A 23,354-nucleotide genomic window follows, 5' to 3' on the forward strand; every position below is an offset into this window, starting at 1 on the left:
TTCCCATCTTGATTGTTCTATAATAATAACTAGTATGATTATTATCAGAATTGTTTCCCCTCCCTTTGGCTCGAAAGGGAAAATTCTAAGAAATTGAGATCGTTTGCAGACCCCGGGGACCTGACACTAAACTCGATGTCGACACTGGTGCTAGCCAACAACCAACACAACACGATGCAGAACGTCTACGCCACCATAAAATCCACTCACGGAGGTAGCCACACTTCTTCGTCGGCGCATTCGGACGTCGAGAACGGGCTCAAGTACTGGCATCTGATTAAAAACGACGACGACAAGAAGAACGACCAGGCTTACACGAAAGCCATACCAGAAATTTTCCTCACGAGACTATTGTCCACGAAAGGAACAATTCAGAAGTACGTCGATGACTTCTTCACCACCATCCTGTCGGCGAACGAGGCGCTGCCACCTGCTATCAAATGGCTGTTCGATCTTCTGGACGAAGCATCGATGCTGCACGGTATCACCGATCCCGAAGTACCGCACGCGTGGAAGAGTAATTGTCTACCTCTTCGATTCTGGGTGAACTTCATCAAAAATCCCGACTTCATTTTGGATGTCAACAAGACGCCCGTCGTTGACAGCTGTCTTTCTGTGATCGCGCAAACTCTCATGGATTCGTGCTCTTTGACCGAGCATCGACTCGGCAAGGATTCTCCGTCGAACAAACTGCTGTTCGCGAAAGATATACCTCGATACCGAAAGAAGGTTTGCGACTTCTACCACTGCTTGGCCATGATGCCCACTGTCACCGATCAGGATCTTTGCGTCCATCTGCAGCAGCTCAGCCTGCAATACGGCGGCGAATTCGACGCCAACATCGCCGTCAAGGAGTTGTACGTGTACGCGGCCAAGTACCGTGACCACGTGCTGCTCTCACTGGACAGTGATCCGCAATGTCGGAACATGCACCTCGCCCACAAATTGCACAACGTCGCGTGCACGATGGAGGGCCAGCCCACGTCAGTGTGTTGAGAACTTTAGGCAAACCCAGATCCGATCAAGCCGGTCCATGTATTTGTACATAAGAGTTCGCTCTCTGTAAATATTAGTAAGGTTGTCAAGTTGGGTCGACGAGTTGTCACGAACAGAATCAGGGGGCCATCTCCCTCCGGAAAGCAGGGTGCCTAACGTCTCTTTCCCGAGAGCAGTTTGGCAAAGCTTTATTATGTGTGTGTGAGAGTGAATGAGTATGTTGCTTTCTACGCCATTCTAGGCCATTCCAGGCTTCCTGTGGCATAAGGTGTGCCTCAGGGCTCAGGCCCACCAAGTCACTATTGTAAGAGAGACGAGTTAGAGTTTGTAAGGATGTGTAATTTATTCAGGGATGGAGGGAAGAAAATTTGTATATCGGAAAAAAGAGAGCAATCCGAGAAATTCCGACGGTGTCGAAAGCTGTGCGGAACTGCGTGAGTGTAATCCAGAGAGCGCAATCGCGTAGGAGGTGATCTGTCGCAGAAACAACATAGGACCCATCACTTTTTCACACAGAAGGAACACCAAGAACTCTGAATGGATAAATGTTCCGCTCGCCGGACGCCGCGGCGATCCAATGGCATTCGGCTCGTTGGGTGGTTATGACTTCCGAGCCGGCTGGTTGGATATCACGCGCCTGTAAATGAATAATTTGTACAGAGAAAAGATACAGATCTCGAGATGTGTAGAAACTTGTTTCGAGAACGACGTGATGCAGTTGGAAATCATGGCAGATAGGAAGAGAATGATTATCAAATGAGCGTGTCAGGGACAGGTGGCCTGGAAGAGATATTTGAATTTTTGCGAAATGAACTTGTAAAGATTCTAACTTAATAGTGTAAAATAAAAGGAAGTCTGCAGGGAGTAATTCTGAGAGTTTTCTATTCGGAGAGAACCCCATCGAGTAACGCGGCTCCCGCGCTTTGTTCCGCCCGATGACTCTCCGAGTGCGGAGACAATGATCTAGGACCATGACCACGATCATGAACGAATTCACGGGATGGAAATTTTCGATTCCCGTGCCATCTCGGGGATGCTGGGACGAGAGTCCTCATAGGCCGGGCACCGTCTACGAATGTGTCTTATGAACGGAACCACCCGACTAGAAGTTTGGCTATCAACGAGCGCAGCAGAGAAAACTGATTGTTTCATGGTACACGAGTACCGACTTTATTACCTCAACGTCCTTACCACAATCTGTTCAGAGTACCGTGAAAATGACTGTTCTCTTTCTCGGTCCTGCGTGATATCTTTGAAAGAGTGTCCATCCATAATTACAAGATATCCATCATTAGTTACACAGTTGTCTTATTCACATTACATGCTGACCGTTCAGGGACGCCGATCCCGAAAGTCGCTCGAGCACGAAGACGTAGAACGAATCTATGTATCGTTAACTCACACCGGATATCTATCGACGACGATCGACTCAGTCCCTCGCGCCCCACTCAACATGTTGGCCCGCACGAGGGAAAGAACAGAACAAAAGTGTTCGACCACAAGCTTTCCGATCTTCAGTCGACGGTCTCTGGAAGCTCGTTCCGGGAGCTTCCGTTAACATGCTCAGCATCTGTCTCTTCTACCTATTGTGTAGTGCGTCTCTGTTTAAAACATCGAACGCAGAAGCGAGTTCACAGACGAGCAGCACACACAAGAACTCACGCGCTCGCCCCGGAAGACAAATGGCTGAATAAGAAAAAAAATCGACTAGCTGCTTCGACAACGGTTTCGCGAGTATCACCCTCGCTTTCCACAATTTCTCAAAAGAAGGAGCATCCGATGCTAGAATTGTTCTTCAGTCAATACCGGGATACCAATGGCGGGGATCGACCGCATTCCGAACATCCCTAATCCACAGCTGGAATTTTCGCGGTCGGATACAGGGCTTTGCTTTGGGGGAGCGTCTTGTGTGTGTGTCCAGGAGTATACCTGTTTGGTTGATTGTGTGTTTGTGATCGATGTGTAAGCGGCTTCCGAGAGCAGTCGTCGAAGAGCCCCGGCGCCACGCGGGTGGTATAACATTCAACGATTCATACATATAGTTTTGAGGAAAAAATATAATCATCCGTCCTCTTGAATACGGAGCTTACACAGATAAGCATAAATGTGTATCGGAAGGCGATGAGCTTGACTTCACGGAAGCCATCTCGGACGCTAGCCGAACGCGGTCGATTTTCGCATAGACCTCGTGGAGAGGCAGCGGGCATCACATGATCCGAGTCCGACCTCCTGTCCGGAGCTCTCTGGTTCTCCTACCCGTTTCTCATCAACTCGGAATGTTCTTGCATCTCTTGAATTTATATTGGACAAAGCGACATGACCGAGATTCTCCTCTCTTTCTGCGATGATTCCGTCGGCGGTGTGGACTCATGGGTCTCATGTACAACTTCGGAGACGGTGCGCTCACGTCCGATTCGTGAACCCATGCCTGAAAGAACGTCTACATTCAAGAGAGTTTCCGACAGGTCGATCAATACCGGATAATTCGAGGGAGGTGGGGGAGGCTCATCCTGAGTTTTTGAAAGCAACGACCCGATACATATTCGAGAACGAAATTTCTAGAGAACTGATTCCATGAATAGTATTGTCTCTCGGGAGTGTTGTCGAGTATTACCTGCTAAGCCTCGCATGAAGAAGCCACCTCGGACAACTTCGTCGGCTGAGTGTCGACGCGTCATGTTAGTGATTGTCCCACCTTGCGTATCATTCTTGCTCGAGTTCGACATGTTGAGGGAATTCCGTTGAAATACCAGAGTGTAATCGATGACTTATCAGTCGAAAAATTGCGCCCTGAGATCCTGGAAAGAGAACGGATGAGCGGTCAGCGATGAGATCACAAGAGCTTTCCTAGTCGCCAGCCCCCAGGAACTAATATCCCAGCAGGGGAAGAATCTCCGTAAATGAATCCGAGCATTTTAGCCCTCTATGACGAACTATCGTTTGCATAGGTAAGCAGAGAACGTCCGACGATAAGATTCGGTGGCAACTTCTTCCTTCGAGTGTCTGCATTGCGATTCCCTACAGGCGTCTCCTCGCGATTATGAAGGACTTCCAAGGCGTGAAGCTCCGATGAGTCCAGACTTCCAACTTCTACAGACTCCCGCATCCAGATATGAGAGCAGATCGACGTCACGAAGCCTCTGAATCACGGAGAGAACATGAACATTTGACTTGGAGAACGAAAACAGCGCGAATCAGTACATGCGATGTGCACTCTTCCATCATTGTCTCATTTCGATGCCGCCTCAGAAGGGTCATTGACCCTCCGGCGGATGAATCCGATACCGTGATAAGATTGAAATGATGAAGAGTGTTCTGACTTTTGCTTAGTACAGCTACGTACGCTCGATTCTCATTTCAGCATCAGCGACGAGCACTATGACCGCCGGCCTTCGAGCAATAGGGTCTCTCGTTGCAGACGACGATGGCTTCCCCAAGAACCCAGAAGACAACCTGTTGAGAGCGAGGCAGCGTACGCGCGTGTGACCGGCTGAGTAAATGAGTCGACTCGACGTTCTTGTGACAAAGATCGACCGGCTCGGAGAAGCTTACATACGGACCTCAAGAGCTCAATGTAGGTGCGAGACAGAGAGCGCACAACGCGCCCCGTAGACAGAGTTTTTCTCCTGAAAGCGAGGGCGACACGCTTCTCAATTGGAAACAAGACCTCCCAATTGGGTTCAGTTGGGTTAGCTTTAAGAGGAGGCTCCTGGGGAGCGGTTTGCTCACCTCGTGTTTGTCGCTTCAGCCGCTAGAATCTCTCTCTCGACGCTCTCTGCGAGGTCACTCTTACGGGCCGGGAGGCAAGATCGAATTATTGAGGAAACGCGTGTTTTCGTCTGGCTCAACGCCAAAAATTAACCTGCGCCGCTCGTAGGTTTGGTACGCTTTAGGGATCAGCTATCTCGAGCCCTGAGAAGAGGAGGCGAGATCAACTCAATGATCGGGTTACTGCTTAGCGCTGTGAGATGCGTCGTAAACGTTACCGAAGGCCCGTAATTAAGACGCGTGGACGGTACGTCACACTGACACGAAATAACGCGGAGGCTAGAATAGAAACTTCAATGGGCAACTGCGCGTTTTTCTCGAATCGATTCTCATCGACCCCCGCCGCGAGAAGATAAAGTTGACCACCCTCCTCGTCACGCTTTCTTATCGTGACCTCTCGGTACATAAACAGACGACGAGACTGCGATCAGTCCCGTGAGCTTCGCGGCTCTATCCGATGATGTCCATGCTCGAGCGCAGCGAAAGCGCGGATTCGAATTCAGAAGATTCATTGGAGATTTGTCTATAGAGGGAGCATGATGGGGTCAACGCGTTATCATGAGAGTATGCATCACACAGACGTGGAAGAACAAGGAATATGGGATCCGATTGGATAAAGGATTGAATTTCGGTTCGCCCACATCCTTCGGCTGTGAAAACGATGGGTTCCGCGTAATCCACTCTCGCGCGTGACCCCTAAGTCGGAGGGGCGTCGTGAGCGGTCACGATCAGATTCTGTCTCCGGAACAGATATCAGAGAAGCCACCATGGATCGGAGGGCTTCGATCGACTAATTACCATAATAATTATTTAGCGGAAGCTCATTGTCGTGGTCTACTGCAAGCGGCTAAGGCTTGAGCTTCGAGAAGGCGCACAATGGGCGGAGCTGACTGGCGCCAAGAGGACCACGAAATGCAAGATAGTCGACCTATCATCTTTGCACGCTGCTATCAACAAGTGGAGCAGCATCAATTCGTCTAGCTGCGAACGCGTATGCCAGACGGACATAGAAACACTTCGGCGACAGCAACCTTTGCCTGTCCGCGTGACCGAACGGGAATCGCCCGCTACCGTCTACGATGATCCGTTCGTTGACAGCGAGCCTGAGACGTCTCGGATAGGCTTGTGTGGTAATCACTCCGGAGGAGTTGTTTACTCAGAATCCGGCACAACCTAGGTAGCGTCTCAAGGTTGCTGATGAATGATAGTGTTTACAACGGATACCACCCTACGAAAAACGTCTTCCAGGTCGATAAGGGGAACAGGTAAGAGAGTGGATGAGTCAAAACGCCGCTCGCGCGCATCTTGAATGCGGCACACAGATTCAATGCCATGGATTCGTAGTCACCCGAAATACTTCTCAAGATGGCCTTCAAGCGAGTTGTTGACGGAAGGCCTGTTGAACCCTCAATCACTCGACGAATAATGCGGCAAGAAGTTGAGCGAATTCGCGAAAAAATGTGAAATTCCAAACGCCTGAGTGAGGACGTCGTTTCCGAACCTTCTTGCAGGGACTAATCCGGAGTGAGACGAAAGCCCTGTCATCGTAGCCACGGAAGCCGTACGATCCATGGGCTCCGTGAAAGACCTTTCTCGCACCTTGAAGCTCGCGAGGGCGTCCGGAATCAATATTATCATGGACAATCCCACATCGCGTGAAACGATCGAAATTGCATTCGACGTCGAAACGACAGCTCTGGCCGAGCAAACTCTCCCTCAGCTGCGTAACTGCGCAGTTTTCAAACTTGACAACAAGTCCGCGTGTTCGCCGGCTGGACCAATACGCATTGAGCTCCTCGGGACTGAAGCGGAGATCTTTGTTGGCTCGTAGTTTGTTGATTTTGACCGCCGCAACTATATTTAGCTCTTGGGAGTGGATGGAAGATTCTCGGCTATTCCATGTAAATGCTTCGCTCGCAAGGCTCTCCACTCGAGAACGCTGATTTCGATTTTGCCGGAGTTCGGCTTATGAATCGAAGACGTTATATAGACGGTCATAAATGCGTGCACCGCAGCAGTGACTCGTCGAAGCAGCTGAAAGTGGATCAGCTGTTCGAGGGAGCTCGGGCGACTTTTTGCGCTTCCAAGAAAACTATATCACTCGCGAAGGCAGCGATTTTCTCCGCAGGCCCACCGAGTTCGAGTCGTTCGTCGGGGTTCGGAGAGCGTCGCGGAATTCCTCTCCCGAGCGAAACCATCCCCTTAGGATAGATAGTTGCTGGTTGTTTACGCGGTTCGTGCTCGAGCCAACGACCGCCATCCTTTGGCGTGGATTAGTCTCTCACTGACTCACCGTAAGTTCGGCGAAGAACAGAAGAGCCTCGCAAGCGTTTTGAGCAAGATACTGTCTCCAGGACTTTCGCTTCGATACTGATGAACTAAATGAAAGGCGAAGAGACCGACCGACAAAGCAAGCAGCCGAGCGACCGGCTGACGTGCTAGCTGAGGAGGCCGCTACTCGCTACGGCATTCACTATTGAACAGGGCAGCCGGCAGAGAGGCGACGCGATGGAAAAGGAACGACAAGAGACCCTCTCAGCAAAACAACAAGTCTACCAACCGGTCGCGTTACTGGCGCTGTCTACGTAGACTCGCGTAGAGAAAGTGCGCAGCAAATCCGTGTTTGTAGAGGGCGCTGGAGTCGTTCGCCCGGTGGTGGTTCTTCCGTCCGTCTTCTTGAACTAGGATCAATTTAGAGAACATCATGCTGCTATGATATGTACGAGGATCGCGATTCGGCGGGGATCGCCCCCGGCCCGCTCGACGGAGGCTTCCTTCTAGATGACCTTGCTCTCCCATTAGCCGTGGCCCTATGGCTGTGACCGGGATATTCTCGCCGCTATGTGCCTACGTGACTAAAGCCGCATCACTTGATCACAGCTGATCGTCTGATCCGACATATGGCTTCGCTCCAGGTTGGGCTCGCGGACTTTCGCCGGAGCTGAAGGCCCGCAGACCTTGAGTCGAATGGGAAGTCGAGGGCAAGCATCCCATGGACGGGGGGGGGGATATTTTCTCGGAGTCGGAGCGCGTAATCGGTGAGGCTCAGCGTCAATCTCAGCCGGGAGTTCATTCGAACGCTGTCTCAAGCCGGACCCATCGCCCTGTCATTGCACCCCTAATCGGAAAACGCTCGAACCGACACTTGCACATCGTGAGGCCAACGCCGAGTTTGGAAGAGAAGGTGTACCGAACGTTCGAGCTTCCCGAATACATGCGGGGTTGTGTCGCTCCCTCCGATAACGGGTCGAATTTTGTACATGGTGAAAAGCTGAGCAGTAGGTCGCTCTGTTCGAGTCGGCCGCTAGGTGACGCCTCCGTCACTCATGAGATGAGAGCCTGGTCGGCGGACTCCGACTTGAGGCTCGCTAAGAGACATCGATCACTCGTACAATATGGAGTGAAACCTGTCCCGACAGGCAAGCGTTTGATGGGCCGATCCGAGGTGAACCGGGGGAATCGGACCACATACTCGAGGGACATTCCAGAGGCATTTCTAGCCCGTCACGTGGGCTGGCTTTCATCTTTCAAACGAGACGCGATGTTATCGTCTCTTCCACGAGATTCCGGAAGTCCTTGGCTTCGGGGACGAGGTATGATCCTTCATAACGCTGCGAGAGTTGAGATTCCCTTTCATTTGGGGCAGGAAATTGCGGCATGCGGGATTCACGGCCAAGAGGTCCCTATCGAATTTACTTCAGCGCGTCTCCAGATCTCTCAGTTCCCGGCCGGAGGAACTTAGGGCTTGCCGGTCCGGGACGTGCCGGTCCGGGTCTCATTCTTCGGTGACCATGGCCAGGGACGCATCCTCGATCGGTTGGGCCAGTAAGGCTTCCTGTTCGAGCAGGCTCTTTGTCTCTTGGACAGCCGCTAGAGCCCCATCTTTTCCAAGAAGAGAATTGCTCCAGGCGTTGAGATCGATATTCAAGATGCTCCAGAGTGCGACCGCGACCCCGGAAGCGGGCCTCATGTGGCTCCAACATGAGCCATCCGATGCCAACCCATCTAGAGGGTCGGATTTTATCATATAAGCTCCGTCAGGGCTGCGAACGAAGACCGCCTTTCGAACACCGATCCGGCGAAGAATGCATCGACTAATCAAACTCTACCTTGGATGGTGATCAATGATTGTGCATGAGAAACGATCGATCATGATCGAAAATAGTTTTTCCGTGGTCGCCTCAGATTCTCCCCGGGAGAGATTAGAGCCGATTTGGTTCGTATGATTCATACTCGAGAAAGAATGAGAAGTGCTTTTCCAAGTCTCGTCAACATAACGAGAGCATTTTATTTTTCTTGCGATCAGCATGTACATCATTAAGTCAGTTCGAGTCAGTCAGTTCTAAAAAGCTGCTGATATTCGCATTCAAATCATCCCATCGTTGCATTGGCGACTGAGTGGAATCGACGACGATTACGACGCGAAAACTACCCCCGGACGAAAGTTAGGTCAGGAGACTCAAAGTGAACGAGTGGGCTAGACGCAAAGGGGAGCATTTGTAGGGGAGTCGAGTGTTTTGTTAGAGGCTACCGTTCGTATGAGTCGCCGAGGTGCAAGTTCCAACTTGCATAAATTACTTATATCATCTAAACGAAACATCTTCGAGGGTCGAGTAAAACGGTCCAGAACAGCCTCATGAAGACCATGTTCAGGGAAGGAAATCGGACTGTTTGAGCGGTTCGCTTCAATCGCGCTTCGATTGAATGACTGTCATCATTGAATGAGCGACTCCGAGGATCGAGAGGAACAAAATTCAAACGAACTCCGCTTCCGAAAGTCTGATTGAGCGTGAGAACGGTTTCTAGACCACAGAGCAATTATTGTGTCGGGAGAATTGAAAACGTGAAGCTTGTCGTCTGGCTTAGGCAACTTTAGAAGACGAAATTAGCTGATTCAGTATAGTTTTTATAAAATAGCTCTCCGAAGATGCCCGACGAATACTGTCGCGGCACTTCAGGCTTTGTGATTTTTCCTTGCGAAACTGTGTCCATCGTCTGCCAGTCGCGCTGCTTCCACTACTCGGAGCTCTCGCGTCGTCCTCAATGAGTTTGTTTTGGTATTATTATCATCGTCACTATTATCATTATTATTATTAGTATTAATAATAGGTAGTAGTAGTAGTTGTTGTTGTTGTTGGCGGCTATACGTCGCTCGGAAACGCTTCTACGAGACGTCCGGTCCCAAGAAACTATCTATCGATGAGCAATACATTTCGTCCAAGTTTGGACTTTATGGCACCTCTTGAGTTGATCTTCATCTCCTGTTTCTCCTCCTCCCCCTCCTTGCCTCCTACTCCTTGTTCGTCGTCCCCTTCTCCTCTTTCTGACACCTCGGTCCGCCTGTCCGTCCTCTACTCGGAGTTGGGAGAAGGTTCTTCAAACGACTGTGTTCGGATACATTGCACGCAACGTCCGAGGAGCGATTCCGATTTCCTTCTTCGAATATATATTTCATTATATATTCTCCATGTCGCAAAAATTCCATGGTTGTCTTAATAATGTTCGTGGACTCGACTCGCAAAATTGTTGTGACATTTCAATCTTCATGCTTTGTCTCATATGCCGTTCTCATTCTCAACGTCTTTCAGCGCACATTCAATCAACGTGACCCCGACGCCGTATTATAGTTGTATGTATCACTGGCTGTTAAATGTTAATCTTGCATTCTGCGGTTTCGTCAAACAATCGGTCATCATCATCATGGACCATTGATCCGTGCTACGTCCTGGGGTGTGGTGGATCTGACGCGACACGACTGGCCATTACAATCGGCCAAAATTGAGTAGAGTTCGTTTGTTTGTCTGTCTGTCTGTCTGTCTGTCTGTCTGTCTGTCTGTCTGTCTGTCTGTCTGTCTGTCTGTCTGTCTGTCTGTCTGTCTGTCTGTCTGTCTGTCTGTCTGTCTGTCTGTCTGCTTGAGAGCTTATCGAGTGCTATTGCTACTATTGGTACGACCGACTACGTTCAATGCTCATTTGATTTGTTCATCCATTTTCGAAGATCTGCGCGGAGGTAAAGGCGGCGGCGATTCGAAGTCTGCCTCTGGTGAGATTTCTCGTTCAGCTTTTGGCTATGTATACTTGGACACAGCGTCCGACCTCGCCTCTCCGGGTAGCACGTGGAACAACACGGAAATTAGCAGTCGACGAATAGCTGATAACTCGTTTTTGATCTCCTGGAGCTCTCGGGTCTGAGTTCTAGTCATCCCAGCGATGGAGTCCTCTAGAGAAACCTGCAAAGCGCAAAGACCGAATTTCTGAAACCTGTAACTCCCGAGTTTTTGTGTGGTGTGCGCTTGAATCGGCTAGCGAACGATTCATTGTTTCTAGCCTACGTATTCACGGACCAGACGAGCAGAGATAGCATTGAAGTTGGACGCATTGGCCGTTGAAGCACCTCCATCACCAGGGTAGGAATCTGACCGCACATGAGGTTCCCTCTCGCGGACGTGTTCTCTCGGAAGCGTGTTGTTCCTTCGAACATCCGCACCCATCTGCAACTTGATTCAAGTTGTGAGTTATTGGCTCGCCTCCGAAAATGTGCTCGCTCATGGAATAATTTCGTGAATCCACGCGCTCACCGAGCCGATGTCTAAGCCGGAAGCCGCTCGCTTGAACAGCTCCTCGTGATATCCCGCCAATTTGCGGTAATCAGGATCGTCTCCTATGGCGCCGAGCGCATCTGACGAGATTCCAGCTCCTGACAGAAGAGACTGCAAATCCAGCATGTCGTTTGGCAAATGGTTTGAGTCACGCACTCCGTCGTTGAAGTGCAGCAAGCTATTGAGGTCGTCCAAGAGCTTGCCTGTGAACACAAACGACGCAAGTTAGCGCGGGCTCGGTGACAGGATCGACATAGTTCAACGAGGTAGAGAAATTTTCCCTCCCGGGATGAAGAGCTCACCTCCTGCCTGTTGCGCTGCGGCAGCCAAATGTCCCTCGGACTGTGCGCCTAAATGAGGATGCCCTTGGTGGTGATGGTGGTTGGCGTGGGCACTCATGGGTCTCTGCGGAGGAGGATTTCCGCCGTGTTGCAGGTGGCTTTTCAAGTCTCCTAACATGCCGCGGGGCCACGTCATCGTTGACGACGGCTGAGAGTCACCTCCCAACGGGAGCACACCGTCTATGTGGTGTGCCCTGGAAGAGGAAGAAGCGCATGAATTCATCCATTTTAGGCGAGTTCGGTCTACGCGGGACCGGAAAACAATCATGAAAAAAACTCTCAGCATCGTGGAGCTCTCACCTGTTGAGCATGTGACTCGAGCTGGCCGTTGATGCCGCCCTACCCCGAACCCCCGGCCCACCGTCGGAGATCGTTGAATCCAGTGAAACTGAGCTCTTCGCGTGTTGACCTAACAGAGTGCGGAGCGTGCAAGCCGATGGACCCGCCGAAGATGAACCCGTCGACAAAGGTATCGATCGCAGAATCACCTCGTACTCTACGAACTCGGACCTACGGGAGAGGGAATAATTTCAATTCCGAATTCGAGCTCGTGGCGGGTTCGAGCCGAGGCTCACGATACCCGGAAATCTCTTTGGGGAAGACTGCGGGCTAGATACCGACCTTGACAAACCCATCTGACGCTCTTCACAGGGCACCTTTGCCATCATCAGTAGGGCCTCCTGATTATGGATTGTGACCCCTTTGGGCCTTTCTTCACGCAGCAGATTGATGTCGTGTAATTTCTCTAACTGTTCATCAGCCACACCGTACACGTATAGGGTGTTTGAGGAATTCGAGCCTACAACGATCAGGCCCGTCTGTGGCTCCACAGCAAGAAGATCGGGGGATAGGATTCCTGTTCGGGAAGCGATCAAGATGCTTAGAACAAGAATTCGGAGTTCTTCAACGGTAAGGGCATCATGAACTTGCGAGGAAACGGATCGGAAAGTGTGGGGGGGAAAGGGGATCGCCGATTCCCCCTTTCTTCGGAATATCCTCCGAGCATTAGCTGATTGAGCTCGGAAGTTTACGAGGCGAAATTAAGAGTTTCGTAATAAAACTTCAGAAAAACAATCGACTCAGCGTATGGGAGGAGCGAGGAGTGCCTCAGGCGATCGTACTTTCTTTCTTGCGCTCTATCGACGATTCTCAGCGGAATGAGAGAAGACAGAATTACGGAATCCTCGCTGAGTGTTCGAAGTGCGAGATACTTCGCAAGCAGACACGGGAGGGGTAAAGAGGGGGGGGGGGCTGGTTTTAGAGACTGAGAGTTCCACTCACCATAGAGCTCGTCCCAGCTACGGACTTCTGGTTTATCCGTATCCGGGTTCCATTGTAGAAGAAACAGTTGGGAACTTCCCTCTATTCCTTCACCGTGCATGCCTAGGATGGAATCCAGGCCGCCTGTGAAACACTTCCGAGTTAGATTTCGTCGAGCAGATTGGTCCGACGTATTCGGAGAGCGACATTGGCGGAACCGTCGTGAGATCCGGCGCTGAGAGCTCGTCCCTGCTTCGTAGTACAGTCACGTAACGGGCGTATTGTCAGCGCCGCTCCGAAAGTATTAAAGCTCCAGCGCAATTCACGCTGATGTCACATTATCGACATCAATTTCGAGCTCGCTCTGTGCTCCATGATGGAAATCAGGTGTCGGCATGAGGATTCGGCCGTTCCAATCCCCCAACCCTCGCAACTGTGTCGATGGGCTTACATACGGCGGGGCGTCTTGTCTGTCCCGTCGATTATTATCCTTAGCTGCTGGAACTTACTCCTCGAGTGTCCTGTCTGTTGATCAATCAGACATCTATCGGAGCGGCTGCGGGCAACCATTGAGTCTATGGGCAACTCCACCGTGCAAACAAACCGTTCGCCGTCCATGCTTTCGATGCAACAAACCCGTTCGAGACCGAGAATGACCTCCATTTCAGCTTGCTCCATGTCCGCACACGGGATGTTATAGAACTGCAAGGCCGTCAGTTAGGGTTTCGTCCTTGAATGAGACATGGACCGAGAGCTCCAACAAGATGGACAACGGAAAGAATTTTGAGATCAATTTTTGCGGACACAGGAATGTCACGTACCACTAGCGTCGACTCCGTGGCTAAGATAAGTCGCTTCCCGTTCTTGCTCCACGTGCCGCAGACGAACCGCGACCCCGCGAATGGGGTGATAGTCTTCACCTCTTGCAGGTCGCTACTTTCCTCGTTGATAACGTATATCTTTGCCGAATCCTACGGAAGAGAGGGAACAATTTCACGTTACCCCGAGCTTTGGTGGCCAATCACGTTGTGCATTTGTCGGCAATCATCGGCAAAAAAACACTCACTTTAAAGACGAGACAGAACACGCTTCGCTCGGGGTGCCACAAACATCCTTGAAGCACTGGCAGTTGAGGCAGAGCAAGAACACTCCTGGAAGGCACAACATATGAGTAAATACTTCGAGGATGTTTTTCCAGCTCTGAGGAATTCACGATTGGGCGAGCATCCTAGATACTCCAAGCAAATCGAATAAACACGAGCGAGGGAACATCAGAGGTCTATTTCTCCTAGGTGGGACGCAAACGTCACACCGGAACCGTGTTCCCTACTGATACGAACCACTTTGAGAAAGAGACGCCACCGGCGACTGCCACATTCATCCTCCAAATGGACAATTCCAGTGACCCATCGTCCACGCGTTCAGCCAGGACTGCGAATAGAGAAAGCGAGCACCATTAGACACAGACGTGCGGCGACGGCGGCTGGTGGTCTAGCAAGCGCGCCAGACTTCTCAGGGCCGCAGCTGGCTGCAGCCGATGGCTTGGGCCGGAGTCGAGCATTTGCTCGCTCATGCATCAATCAGATCATTTGCGCTCATCCCCCGTAAGCGTCGATATTTTTGAAGCATTACTATCGTTTTCGCCCCTTGGTACGACTAAAAGAGAGGGTTCGAGCTACATTCATGCGAAACGGTCGCGCTGCTCACCAGAAATGCACGGCGGCCACTTCTTCGGACTGCTATAGCACAAGCCATGCACCGTCCGGAACAGTCCAAGAACTTGGTGTCCGCAGAAGTGAACCTGATGGTGAGCACCGTGGATATGTCCGCCAGCTCCATGAACGGCTTGCTGATTTTTCGGCTGTTGGAGGGGGGTGATGAAGACGCAATCCCCATCAGCCCAAATCAACCCCACAGTGCAGTAGAAGCCTGGGAACAAAAAACCTGGTTAGACAGAGGTTTCGCTGTTGGGAAACACCCCGCTCCGTTCGGGCGGTAGAATTCGGGTTCGAGGGGCCCGATCCGTATTTTTCCGGTTTGTTGCATAGAGAATCGAGCTCTCTGCGCGTTATGAAGCCTACTCGGAAGTCATATCTGGATTGAGATGATTTCTTTCCCTAATCGAAGCCAAATAAGTGTTCTTCATAGTTCGAGGTGGAATCGTCGCATCTGGACGTCATCAACGAGACGACTTTCGCAAACCTTGGGGATGAGACGCTTGGCGTATCGCGAGAGAAGGCGAGCAACTTCGATTCCCGGACAGTTTGTTGCTGGCCAGCCGGTCGAGATTGCCGAGATCACTCCGGTCGTAGGCCGCTAGGTGACCGTGACAACTATACATCCCCAGCACCGTTAGTGGGGAAGCTTCGGAGGCCTGAGTTTTTCCAACCTCTCGCCGCTTCGCTGCGACTCGAAATCTGTGCTGAATGTCATCGACAAAGAACCGCAGTCGCGGAAGGATATTGCTCTCTCTCTCTCTCCCGCTTCGCTCGCTTGAAGCCTTTCTGATCTCGAAGTCGTCGTCACTTCGACGGTGAAGGCTCGGCAGGAGCTCGTTCTAGCCTTTAAGATCCTCATGCGAACATCTCGTTTGCTCCGACGGAGCTGCTGACTGAGAGCTGCGCCTGCCGCGTCGGGCCATCTTGCTCACCTGCCCGCAGGGCTGACGATCGGTGTTGACAAGTAATCAGGGAGCGATAAGAAAATTGGCGCCTCGGTCCCGAAAGAAAAATCCCCCCTGCTACAATTCGGTGAGCCAGGGAAGAATAATGACGCCGAGGCACTGAAGCAGAGCACGTCAATGAATTCGAATTTCCGTATCCCATCCTGAGTGGGTGGCGCATCGTCAAGGGCGGAAATTGATTTGTCTGCTCGAAAATGCGATCATATCGTCTCTGGAGAAATGAGCTTCCTGTAGACACTTGTATCGAATCTTTGGAATCGCCCATCCGCTATCGCTGCGGTGGGCATTCGCCCCTTGCCGCTGGAGATCTACAAAATTACACAGGGGTTTGTATTCGTATTGGTAGCCCAGTCTTGCCTAAGGATTTCCCTCGCACTAGATGGATGAAGCGCTTCGATTTCACGGTTCTCTCGGCAGCGAGGGAATCGTGACATATGTAGCCCTCGCGGCGAGAAACCGCCGGATTAGCATAACAGAATGTGATACAGATAATCGGCATGTATACGGGATCCCTCTACCGTTTTCCTTATACATTGGCCGACTGACGTTTCCCACGAAAAATTCCAAGAATACCAATTCAGCAATACATGAACGGAGAGCGCGCATCCCCTCCAGTCAGTAAGATCCTCTGATCCCCCGCGGCAACAAAATCGCGTCAAGGTGTCCTTCCATCTTTTTCACCGGTGGCATTTATCGAGCTGCCTTCAGCCGCTGAACCGGGTTCTCAATCCTGTATTTTCCCGAAGACTCACGGATCAGTCGTCCGCTGTGTACTCCGTGTCTTACACGAAGGAACACTCACTCCTGGAATAATCAAAGCCCGGGATTCCGGAGGGCGATAGCTCCTTGACAAGGGAGCTCAGCACGGGCAGCAGCGAGAATTTTCATATTTTCCCTCATCATCCGGAGCTTGCAAACCATCTTGCAAGGCGCAAGAGCTTCGGATTGCACCACGACCCCTTGCATCGGCTCCTCGGAAGTTCCTCGTGCTTCACTGGGGGAGTCCATCTCAGCGTTCGTTGAAGATCGCACCAGCCCTCGCCGTGCATAGAGTGGAGATGCGAATGTTGCAAGCGATATCCGGCTACGTGCTAGCAGCGAGAGGATGCAAAATCCCATGCCTCATGGCTTTCGAAAATCGGAGACTCGTAAAAAATGCACGATGCTCTCAATAGTGCTCGGCGTTCCCATTGATTCCACTCCTTACTGCCCGCAATTCCACCGTCGGGGGTATTTCGCCCCTAACGGGGCTAGAAAGACTGCACTTAGCTCGCCCACAACCGTGATCCACTATCTCGATCAATATCCATAGGTTTTTCCTCAAAGAGGTAATGGCGCACCGCGAGGCAAGCGTTGCAAGGGCAAACCCGAGTGACCTCTCTTGCTTTTGTTCAGAGAAGCCCAACAAACCAAGAGAGCCACGGCTCAGTAAGCTTCGAAGACCAGCTCTATTTACTCACAGTTTTTGAGGGCGTTGCATCCGACACGGCGCATTCGGCACCGCGACAACTCCATGCCGTGAGCCGCCATGGTGCTGCTGCTTAGATTTGGGGACTTGCTGGGGACTCAGTCAGATCGGTCAGCACCGCGGCCCTAGGCGTTCGCCCTGCCCACTGAACATGGGATGGGCTTGCCTCATCCCCCTCGATTCTCTCCTAGTCTCACTGCACCTTGTGGAGTGCGAACAAATCCTCGGGAAGCCTGATTAGTGTGAGGCCCAAAGAATGGCCCTCAAGTCGGGAGCATTCCGTCGTCCGCCACAAGCCTGCCTGTCTGCCTGCATAGGATATCGGACTCCAGAGCGAGAGGACGGAGGGGCCCTGACTTGCGCGGGGCCCTTTGCTCGAAAAGCCCTTTCCTCTTTCGCTCGCCGCTCCTGTCGATGGGGCGAGATCCTCGAAATGGGGTAGCACGGCGCTTCTGACACCATCCTCACTGTTCCGCTGGGAGAGGGATGATCCGCTTGTCGACACGCACATATAGTTGCGATTTATTCGCCCTGCCGTCGCCTCCTGTGTCGTTTGGAGCTACTGCGCGAACTCTGTGTCGTCTCTATGGGGGGAGTTAAGGAACTTCCGTCCATGTGAGGCTGACGGTGCAACATAGGTCGGCAACGATGGGACAGAATCAAGTACTTCTGGCTGCTTCGGAGTCCAAGTCGTACCTTCTCACGCTGCGAAAATTAATTTATTTCGCGGGAATTTCGAAACGGTCCTTTCCTCTGCTCGTCGAGAGCGCAGCTCGCAGTCGGAGCGTTGGCGGACAGATCGCGGCCGGCGGCACGCATTCTGCTCGATTTGTGTTCTTCGAGTTGAAAACTTCAGAATCTCCTGCGAGAAAGTGATTTTTCCGCAAAAATGTTCCTGCTTGGCCCGAGAGGCAGAGCGTAACGTGACTTCCATGACTGGGCTGGCTTCCTCGGCCGGCTGGAAGCTTGGGACGAACTCCGGAGACTCTGGAAGATGCCGCAAGGAGGGAATGGCTCAGGGATCGCGGCATTTTGCCCATCCCGATATATTCTCCGGCCACAACCTAACATCTACGTGGTGGTTTCACCGTTCAGGCATTGCTTCCGAGGACGGGTCCGGGACGCATATATATTCGAGAGCCCGTAAAGCAGTCTGGCCGAAAGTGGGGATCGAACCCGAACCTCTTCCCACGCGTGTGGCGTCACCTCTTCAAGTGAAAGCGGCCTTTCGCGGCTTTCTTCATGTAGCGAGGTGGCAGACGCGCTAACCCCCCAACAACCCGTCGCGGCGGTCGAATTGCAAAGCTGACCATATCTGTTAGCCCCTGCTCCCGCTTCTTTTTCGTTATGTTGTTCACCCGACGACATGCATGCCCTTCATAATACGTAGTGTATGATTACGTAAACTTTTATTCATGGAAGCAAAATATCGTTGGATAATCCAAACCTCATGAGCCACCGTTTCTTCTCGGTTCAGACCCCATTCTCGCTTCAGACTCCCGGTTCAGACCCGAGAATCATCTCCCATTCCCCAGACCCCACGGCTGCCCAAATGTCCCGCTGAGCTACAGCCTCGATATCCCCGCCATGCGAGAGCGACAGAGACTATGGCGAAGAGGGATTCTAAGCTCCTCCCGAAGGAATAAGGACTTGGAGCAATCAGGCGATGTGGTGAAGAGACCTGTCGAGAGTGTGTCCACATTCTCCGATCTCCCTCCATCCTCACTCTTCCCCTGGCGATATGAGAAATGCCCTCGAACGCTTTGCCAGAGCGATTTCGGAGCCTCTACGGGAGGAATTTAGGCGTGAATTGCTGGCTCGACAGAAGATGACAAATGATGAAGACACGGCGACTCTCATGCGCCAAGGAGTGAAAAGATCTCCAGAGGAATCGAATACTCGGTTTATCGAGGGATGCGGCTATTTACAAGTCGTATTTATACAAGATTATCATGATGTTTTCAATCGACCTCTCTGCACTATTCGCTGCGGGTCTTCTTGGCAATAGGCTCCTGTGTTTCATCGTCCTTAGACGTCCCCGGAATCTCCTAGAACACGATAATTCGTCAATCGGTGCTCCGTGGTTCTAATTATACTTAAAGGCATCTCTCTCCACTCATTCGCTACAGAAGAAATGTCCCGCACCTTCTCCAATTCAGCGCAAGCTCTCTCGATTTCATAATTTTTCGAGACCAGACCGACCTGAAACCAAATGGGTAGAGTGTCATCTTCGATGTTTGAGACTTGAACATATGAGCACTGCTTCCAATTTCATGCGTATTCGTATGGATCCGAGACTAATTCTCAGAGAATGTGCATCAAAACTACAATGTGCCATGTGAATTATCTCGATACGATGCAACGTTCAGATTCAGCAGCGACGGCCCTGGATAAGCCGAATCCGTGACTCATTGCATGATGGCTCACTTGTCGGGAGTATTAGCTCACCCATTCGGACTCAAGGAGTCGGAGTTCGTCTCCGACTTCAGTCTGCCTTGTTTTTCGCTCGTAGTGGATGTCTTGGATTTTGCGGCGTACGTCCTGAAGCCTGATGACAAGGTATTGAAATTCTTTATTCATGAATATCTGGATTATTTTCTCCCAGCCGGCTCGGACCCAGCCCTCGCTCCGGGGATTCTGATCGAGTACACCCTATGGATACGCACCTGCTCTGCAGATCCCTCACAATATTGACCAACACATCAATGTGTCCGCGCCATGACTCCGCTCCGTATTTCTCCAGGAGCTCCAGATTCACGATACGAGTTATCTGCAGGAATTAACCAACTGTTCAAGGGCAATATTACCGGATGGAGTATCTGGGTCTAAGACGCTGCCGATCGTTGAGAAATCCAATGAGAGGCACTCGGAAGGCCTAACCTGTTGTTCCAGCTGCGCATGGGAGTTGTCGACAGCTTCTGCCCAAGCTTGAAGGTCATTGTGCCGACCATGGGGTGGCGGAGGGAGCTCGTACCTACGAAAGCGGAGGTTTAGAGAATACCAAGGGTTATGGGAATATATGACTCGTCTCAATCCGGCGGGACACGAACCTCTTCATGGATATCATATCCATGGGTGTTCTAGCTTGCAGCCTCTCCAGCTCGGCTCTGAGGATTTCCGTCTCGAATTCGTGTAGCTTCAGAGCAGGCAAGTGCTCCAGGTAATTCTTCGTAGGACGGTACCGTCGAGTTTCTTCTTCGACCATGGCTAGGACCTGACGAAGATGGGGGGAATGAGAATTCATTTAATCCATGCCGAGATTCGATGCACTAATAATGGAAAAAGCAGGCTATCGAATTAGAACTGTCATAGGAAGAACGTCTATAGGCAACATACCGCCTCGCGAACCCCGGTTTCGTCATACTCATGGTCGATATACGGCAAAGCGTCGACAACGACGGCAACGTCGCCTGCTGCAGCGCTCGCCATCAGAGATCTGAATAATCACGGTCACAGCGCTCGAAAATCGCTTGCGAGGATTTAACAGCGAATCGCACAATGGTCTGACTCGGGTCCAGCTTGTGTTCGAAATTCTCGAAGCCGGTCTTCTCTCCTGATCGCTAGACTTGGGTAAATTCCAACCCTCCACTGGTAAAGCGGAACCCCAAAACTCCTCACTCCGGTCATATGGAGGCCAGCTCTTGTACACGGACAGCGTTTTTCATCCGCAGAGGGAAGAACCGTGAGCGAATATCATACCCCCCACTCCCATACGGCGGAGAGTATTGTCTGTAAGGGGAAATATCCCACCGCATCCATCCTGTAATCGGAAGCTCTCAAGAAGGGAGCTCGCGGATGGCGGATGGGTCTCGTGCGGCATTTCTCGATTCGCTTCGTCCATCTGCTGCGATGGTCGGGGAACCTTCTGATGAGGAGGGAATTTCTCCTGTGGGAAGAAACTTCCCATTGGGAGCCTAGCGATGTGAAATTATGTCTCTCTGGATCGGGACTTCGGACCGCCGCGACGGTCGGCTCTCGACTAGCTGCTCGCGGGCCGGACCCGCATCAGTCAGAGATCATCGTCAGCTTCTCACCGAGTTCTGAGGCGCGTTTTTTCGGAGCGGGACCCGCTATCCCCAGCGTAAGTTCGAGCGTCCGAGTGGGGCGGCGAACTCAAGCTACTTTCCACCGCTCTTTCGGTGTCGCCGAACCATCATTCCGACCTTTTTTTACCCCGGCTCGAGCGCAGTCAAAGACGTCCCGTTTCATGAGTCATTCAAAAGGTCCCAATCCCTTGCGTTCCTGAGAGACACGATGCGTACTGCGATCTCTGGTCTTTCGGCGCTGAGCGTTTTCCGGGCTTGTGCTTGGGCGTGTGACGATTGGTGAAGATTCCGTTCCTCCGGTTCCGTTGAAACCATCAGCGCCCTCTTACGTATGCGGTCGAACTACGCACGTAAACAGCTGTGTTACTCCGTAGGCTTCGAACGTCAAGTTTGAAAAGATGAACCTTCCGACACAGTTGGATCACAGAACTCGCTAGTGTTGCGCCGTGTTCTCCTACTGTGATCTCTGAATCGGAGAAGAAGCAATCGCCAAGATTCTCTCCGCCAGCGCATGGCGGCGCAGTTACAACAAGGAAAGTGAGCAGCAGATCTGAATGCGTCGTTTCTCCTGGAGAAGTGCGACTCGTTTCTCCTTATCATCGAAACTCGATTGTGGACCGTCCAGACCATGGCTACCAAAGTGATAGGAGACGTTGTCTCCGGAGTGCTCATAGGATGCCGTGACGCGGTATGGGGCATAGCGGCGATCGGCAAATTGGATTCCCGATGGCTAGAGAAAAACGATACAATTTCGAGTAAGGTGGCTCAAGACGTGCAGGCTTTCACAGCATTAGCTTTGCGTAGACGACAGCAAAAAGAGAAGACGGCGCCTTCATCGAACAACGCTCGACCGAAGATAATCCACCGCTTGATACAGTGTTGTCTACTGAACGGCGGCGTCTTCATGCTCAGTCTCCTGCTCTTCAATTATGCATTGCTGCCCGGACTTCAGATGGCGTTGTCAGTTGTGCTCGAAGGAAGCACGTCGGGTATATGGACTTGGCTCGAACCGACGTTGAGCGCGGTATTCGGTTTCCTCTGGGTCATGCCCGTCTTCATCCTGACCCGTATCGTGAATTGCATCTGGTTTCTGGACATCGCCGACCAGGCGTACCGCCATTTGCGGGGAAGACCGCAAGCGTTGCACTCTGTGAAGAGATTCATCGTCGATAGTATATTTTCGTACTCGGTGCAAGTGATTTTCTTGATACAGACCCAGCTGGTGTGTCTGTTCCCGATCGCACCGATCGGCCAGATCATCGGGCTCTTGCACCTCTCGATCTTGTACAGTCTCTACGTGTTTGAATACAAATGGTGCAATCAGGGCCGAGAGTTCCTCTACCGACTCAGCGCTCTCGAGGATAATTGGCCGTACTTCGTGGGCTTCGGAATGCCCCTGGCCGTGATGACATCAATATCAGAATCGCGGCTCATCGCCGGCTGTTTGTTCGCAATTCTGTTTCCGTTGTTCATCATTTCGGCAACTGAGGCCGTGACGACACCGCGGAAAATGCGACCACTCCACCTGTTCACGCCTAGCTTGTGGTTGACGAACATGATATTCAACAGATACATAAAGAGAATGAACCAACAGAACGCGATAGCTCCTCCAACAGCGTCTAGAAAACGCGAATGAAGCGCTTTTCAGCCAATCGATATTCTTGTATGTACAGTGATTTAAGTTGTTTCCGAACGCTCAATAGACATCGTCGCGTCCAGAGCGCAGACCAAACTCAACAAGTGTGATTAAGTAGAGCTAACGTTAGTTAGTTAGCATCGCGGTGTTTACCAGGGACAGATGAGAAGCTTTGTTGCTGCGCAGAAAAAAGTTTCTGGAATAGCTTCTGATTTCTGAATAGTTGTGCTATGCAGCGTACCCACTGCCCAAACATCGAAATACCCTTATGAATAAATCAAAATATGAGTTGGGAGTTTTCCGAACCCGTCATGCGGCTCCCGTGCACCACCTGATCAAGTTGTTGAACGAGATACACCTTCCGCCACCTACCATAGAGATTGTTCGCCAACAAGTGGTCCCACAGGGATCACGTACGATGTATTAAAGATCTACTGATATTTTTATACATGTTTTCCGTGCTGGGTTTTCATTTCGAGGGGGCTTTTCTCTTGAACCTATGATCGAAAACGAGCCGTCTGATCCTCTCTCGCCACCATTCCGCTGACAGCCTCCCG

General features: G+C 51.5%; 4 protein-coding genes and 1 long non-coding RNA gene across 5 annotated transcripts in view; 2 read left to right on the plus strand and 3 right to left on the minus strand.

Annotated features, from left to right (window-relative positions):
* The window catches only part of PlexB (plexin B), a 29,382-nt gene extending 27,977 nt beyond the window's left edge, over window positions 1–1,405 (plus strand). Inside the window, exon 10 of the mRNA XM_029112928.1 lies at window positions 110–1,405. Within this exon, the coding sequence (XP_028968761.1) occupies window positions 110–996 (887 nt within the window). The 3' untranslated portion in view covers window positions 997–1,405. The remainder of the gene's footprint in view (window positions 1–109) is intronic.
* Window positions 1,406–2,139: 734 nt separating this feature from the next.
* LOC100901749 (uncharacterized) lies at window positions 2,140–7,364 on the minus strand. Its single transcript, XR_145723.2, has 3 exons — window positions 7,058–7,364; window positions 3,611–3,794; window positions 2,140–3,424 (listed from the first exon to the last, which is right to left on the minus strand). It is a non-coding gene; the product is annotated as an uncharacterized LOC100901749 (long non-coding RNA).
* Window positions 7,365–10,763: 3,399 nt separating this feature from the next.
* Window positions 10,764–17,162, minus strand: LOC100903147 (uncharacterized). Its single transcript, XM_029112932.1, has 13 exons — window positions 17,108–17,162; window positions 14,672–14,893; window positions 14,305–14,395; window positions 14,031–14,115; window positions 13,786–13,935; window positions 13,474–13,666; window positions 12,986–13,108; window positions 12,326–12,560; window positions 12,005–12,214; window positions 11,666–11,898; window positions 11,343–11,566; window positions 11,109–11,255; window positions 10,764–10,994 (listed from the first exon to the last, which is right to left on the minus strand). Exons 1-13 carry the CDS (start codon window positions 17,160–17,162, stop codon window positions 10,833–10,835), a joined length of 2,130 nt encoding a protein of 709 aa, XP_028968765.1. The 3' UTR covers window positions 10,764–10,832.
* A 1,844-nt stretch (window positions 17,163–19,006) lies between these two features.
* On the minus strand, window positions 19,007–20,668 carry BCAS2 (BCAS2 pre-mRNA processing factor). Its single transcript, XM_003748593.1, has 7 exons — window positions 20,452–20,668; window positions 20,166–20,329; window positions 19,996–20,089; window positions 19,782–19,885; window positions 19,564–19,663; window positions 19,261–19,317; window positions 19,007–19,163 (listed from the first exon to the last, which is right to left on the minus strand). The coding sequence occupies exons 1-7, from the start codon at window positions 20,542–20,544 to the stop codon at window positions 19,095–19,097; spliced, it is 681 nt and encodes a 226-aa protein (XP_003748641.1). The 5' UTR covers window positions 20,545–20,668; the 3' UTR covers window positions 19,007–19,094.
* An 869-nt stretch (window positions 20,669–21,537) lies between these two features.
* tank (EI24 domain-containing protein tank) lies at window positions 21,538–23,228 on the plus strand. Its single transcript, XM_003748602.2, has one exon. The coding sequence runs from the start codon at window positions 21,790–21,792 to the stop codon at window positions 22,795–22,797; it is 1,008 nt and encodes a 335-aa protein (XP_003748650.1). The 5' UTR covers window positions 21,538–21,789; the 3' UTR covers window positions 22,798–23,228.
* The last annotated feature ends 126 nt before the right edge of the window (window positions 23,229–23,354 follow it).

Source organism: Galendromus occidentalis, unplaced genomic scaffold, assembly GCF_000255335.2.
Source record: "Galendromus occidentalis unplaced genomic scaffold, Mocc_1.1 scf7180000077538, whole genome shotgun sequence".
Classification (NCBI taxonomy): Eukaryota; Metazoa; Arthropoda; class Arachnida; order Mesostigmata; family Phytoseiidae; genus Galendromus; species Galendromus occidentalis.

Coding starts and splice junctions, on each gene's coding strand:
- LOC100903147 (XM_029112932.1), bottom strand. CDS start 17,162: ATGGAGTTGTCGCGGTGCCGAATGCGCCGTGTCGGATGCAACGCCCTC. Junction 14,894..17,107: donor ATGCAACGCCCTCAAAAACT/GTGAGTAAATAG, acceptor TTTTGTTCCCAG/GCTTCTACTGCACTGTGGGG. Junction 13,667..13,785: donor CCACGGAGTCGACGCTAGTG/GTACGTGACATT, acceptor ACGGCCTTGCAG/TTCTATAACATCCCGTGTGC.
- BCAS2 (XM_003748593.1), bottom strand. CDS start 20,544: ATGGCGAGCGCTGCAGCAGGCGACGTTGCCGTCGTTGTCGACGCTTTG. Junction 20,330..20,451: donor AAACCGGGGTTCGCGAGGCG/GTATGTTGCCTA, acceptor CATCTTCGTCAG/GTCCTAGCCATGGTCGAAGA. Junction 19,318..19,563: donor GACTCCTTGAGTCCGAATGG/GTGAGCTAATAC, acceptor ATTTGGTTTCAG/GTCGGTCTGGTCTCGAAAAA.
- tank (XM_003748602.2), top strand. CDS start 21,790: ATGGCTACCAAAGTGATAGGAGACGTTGTCTCCGGAGTGCTCATAGGA.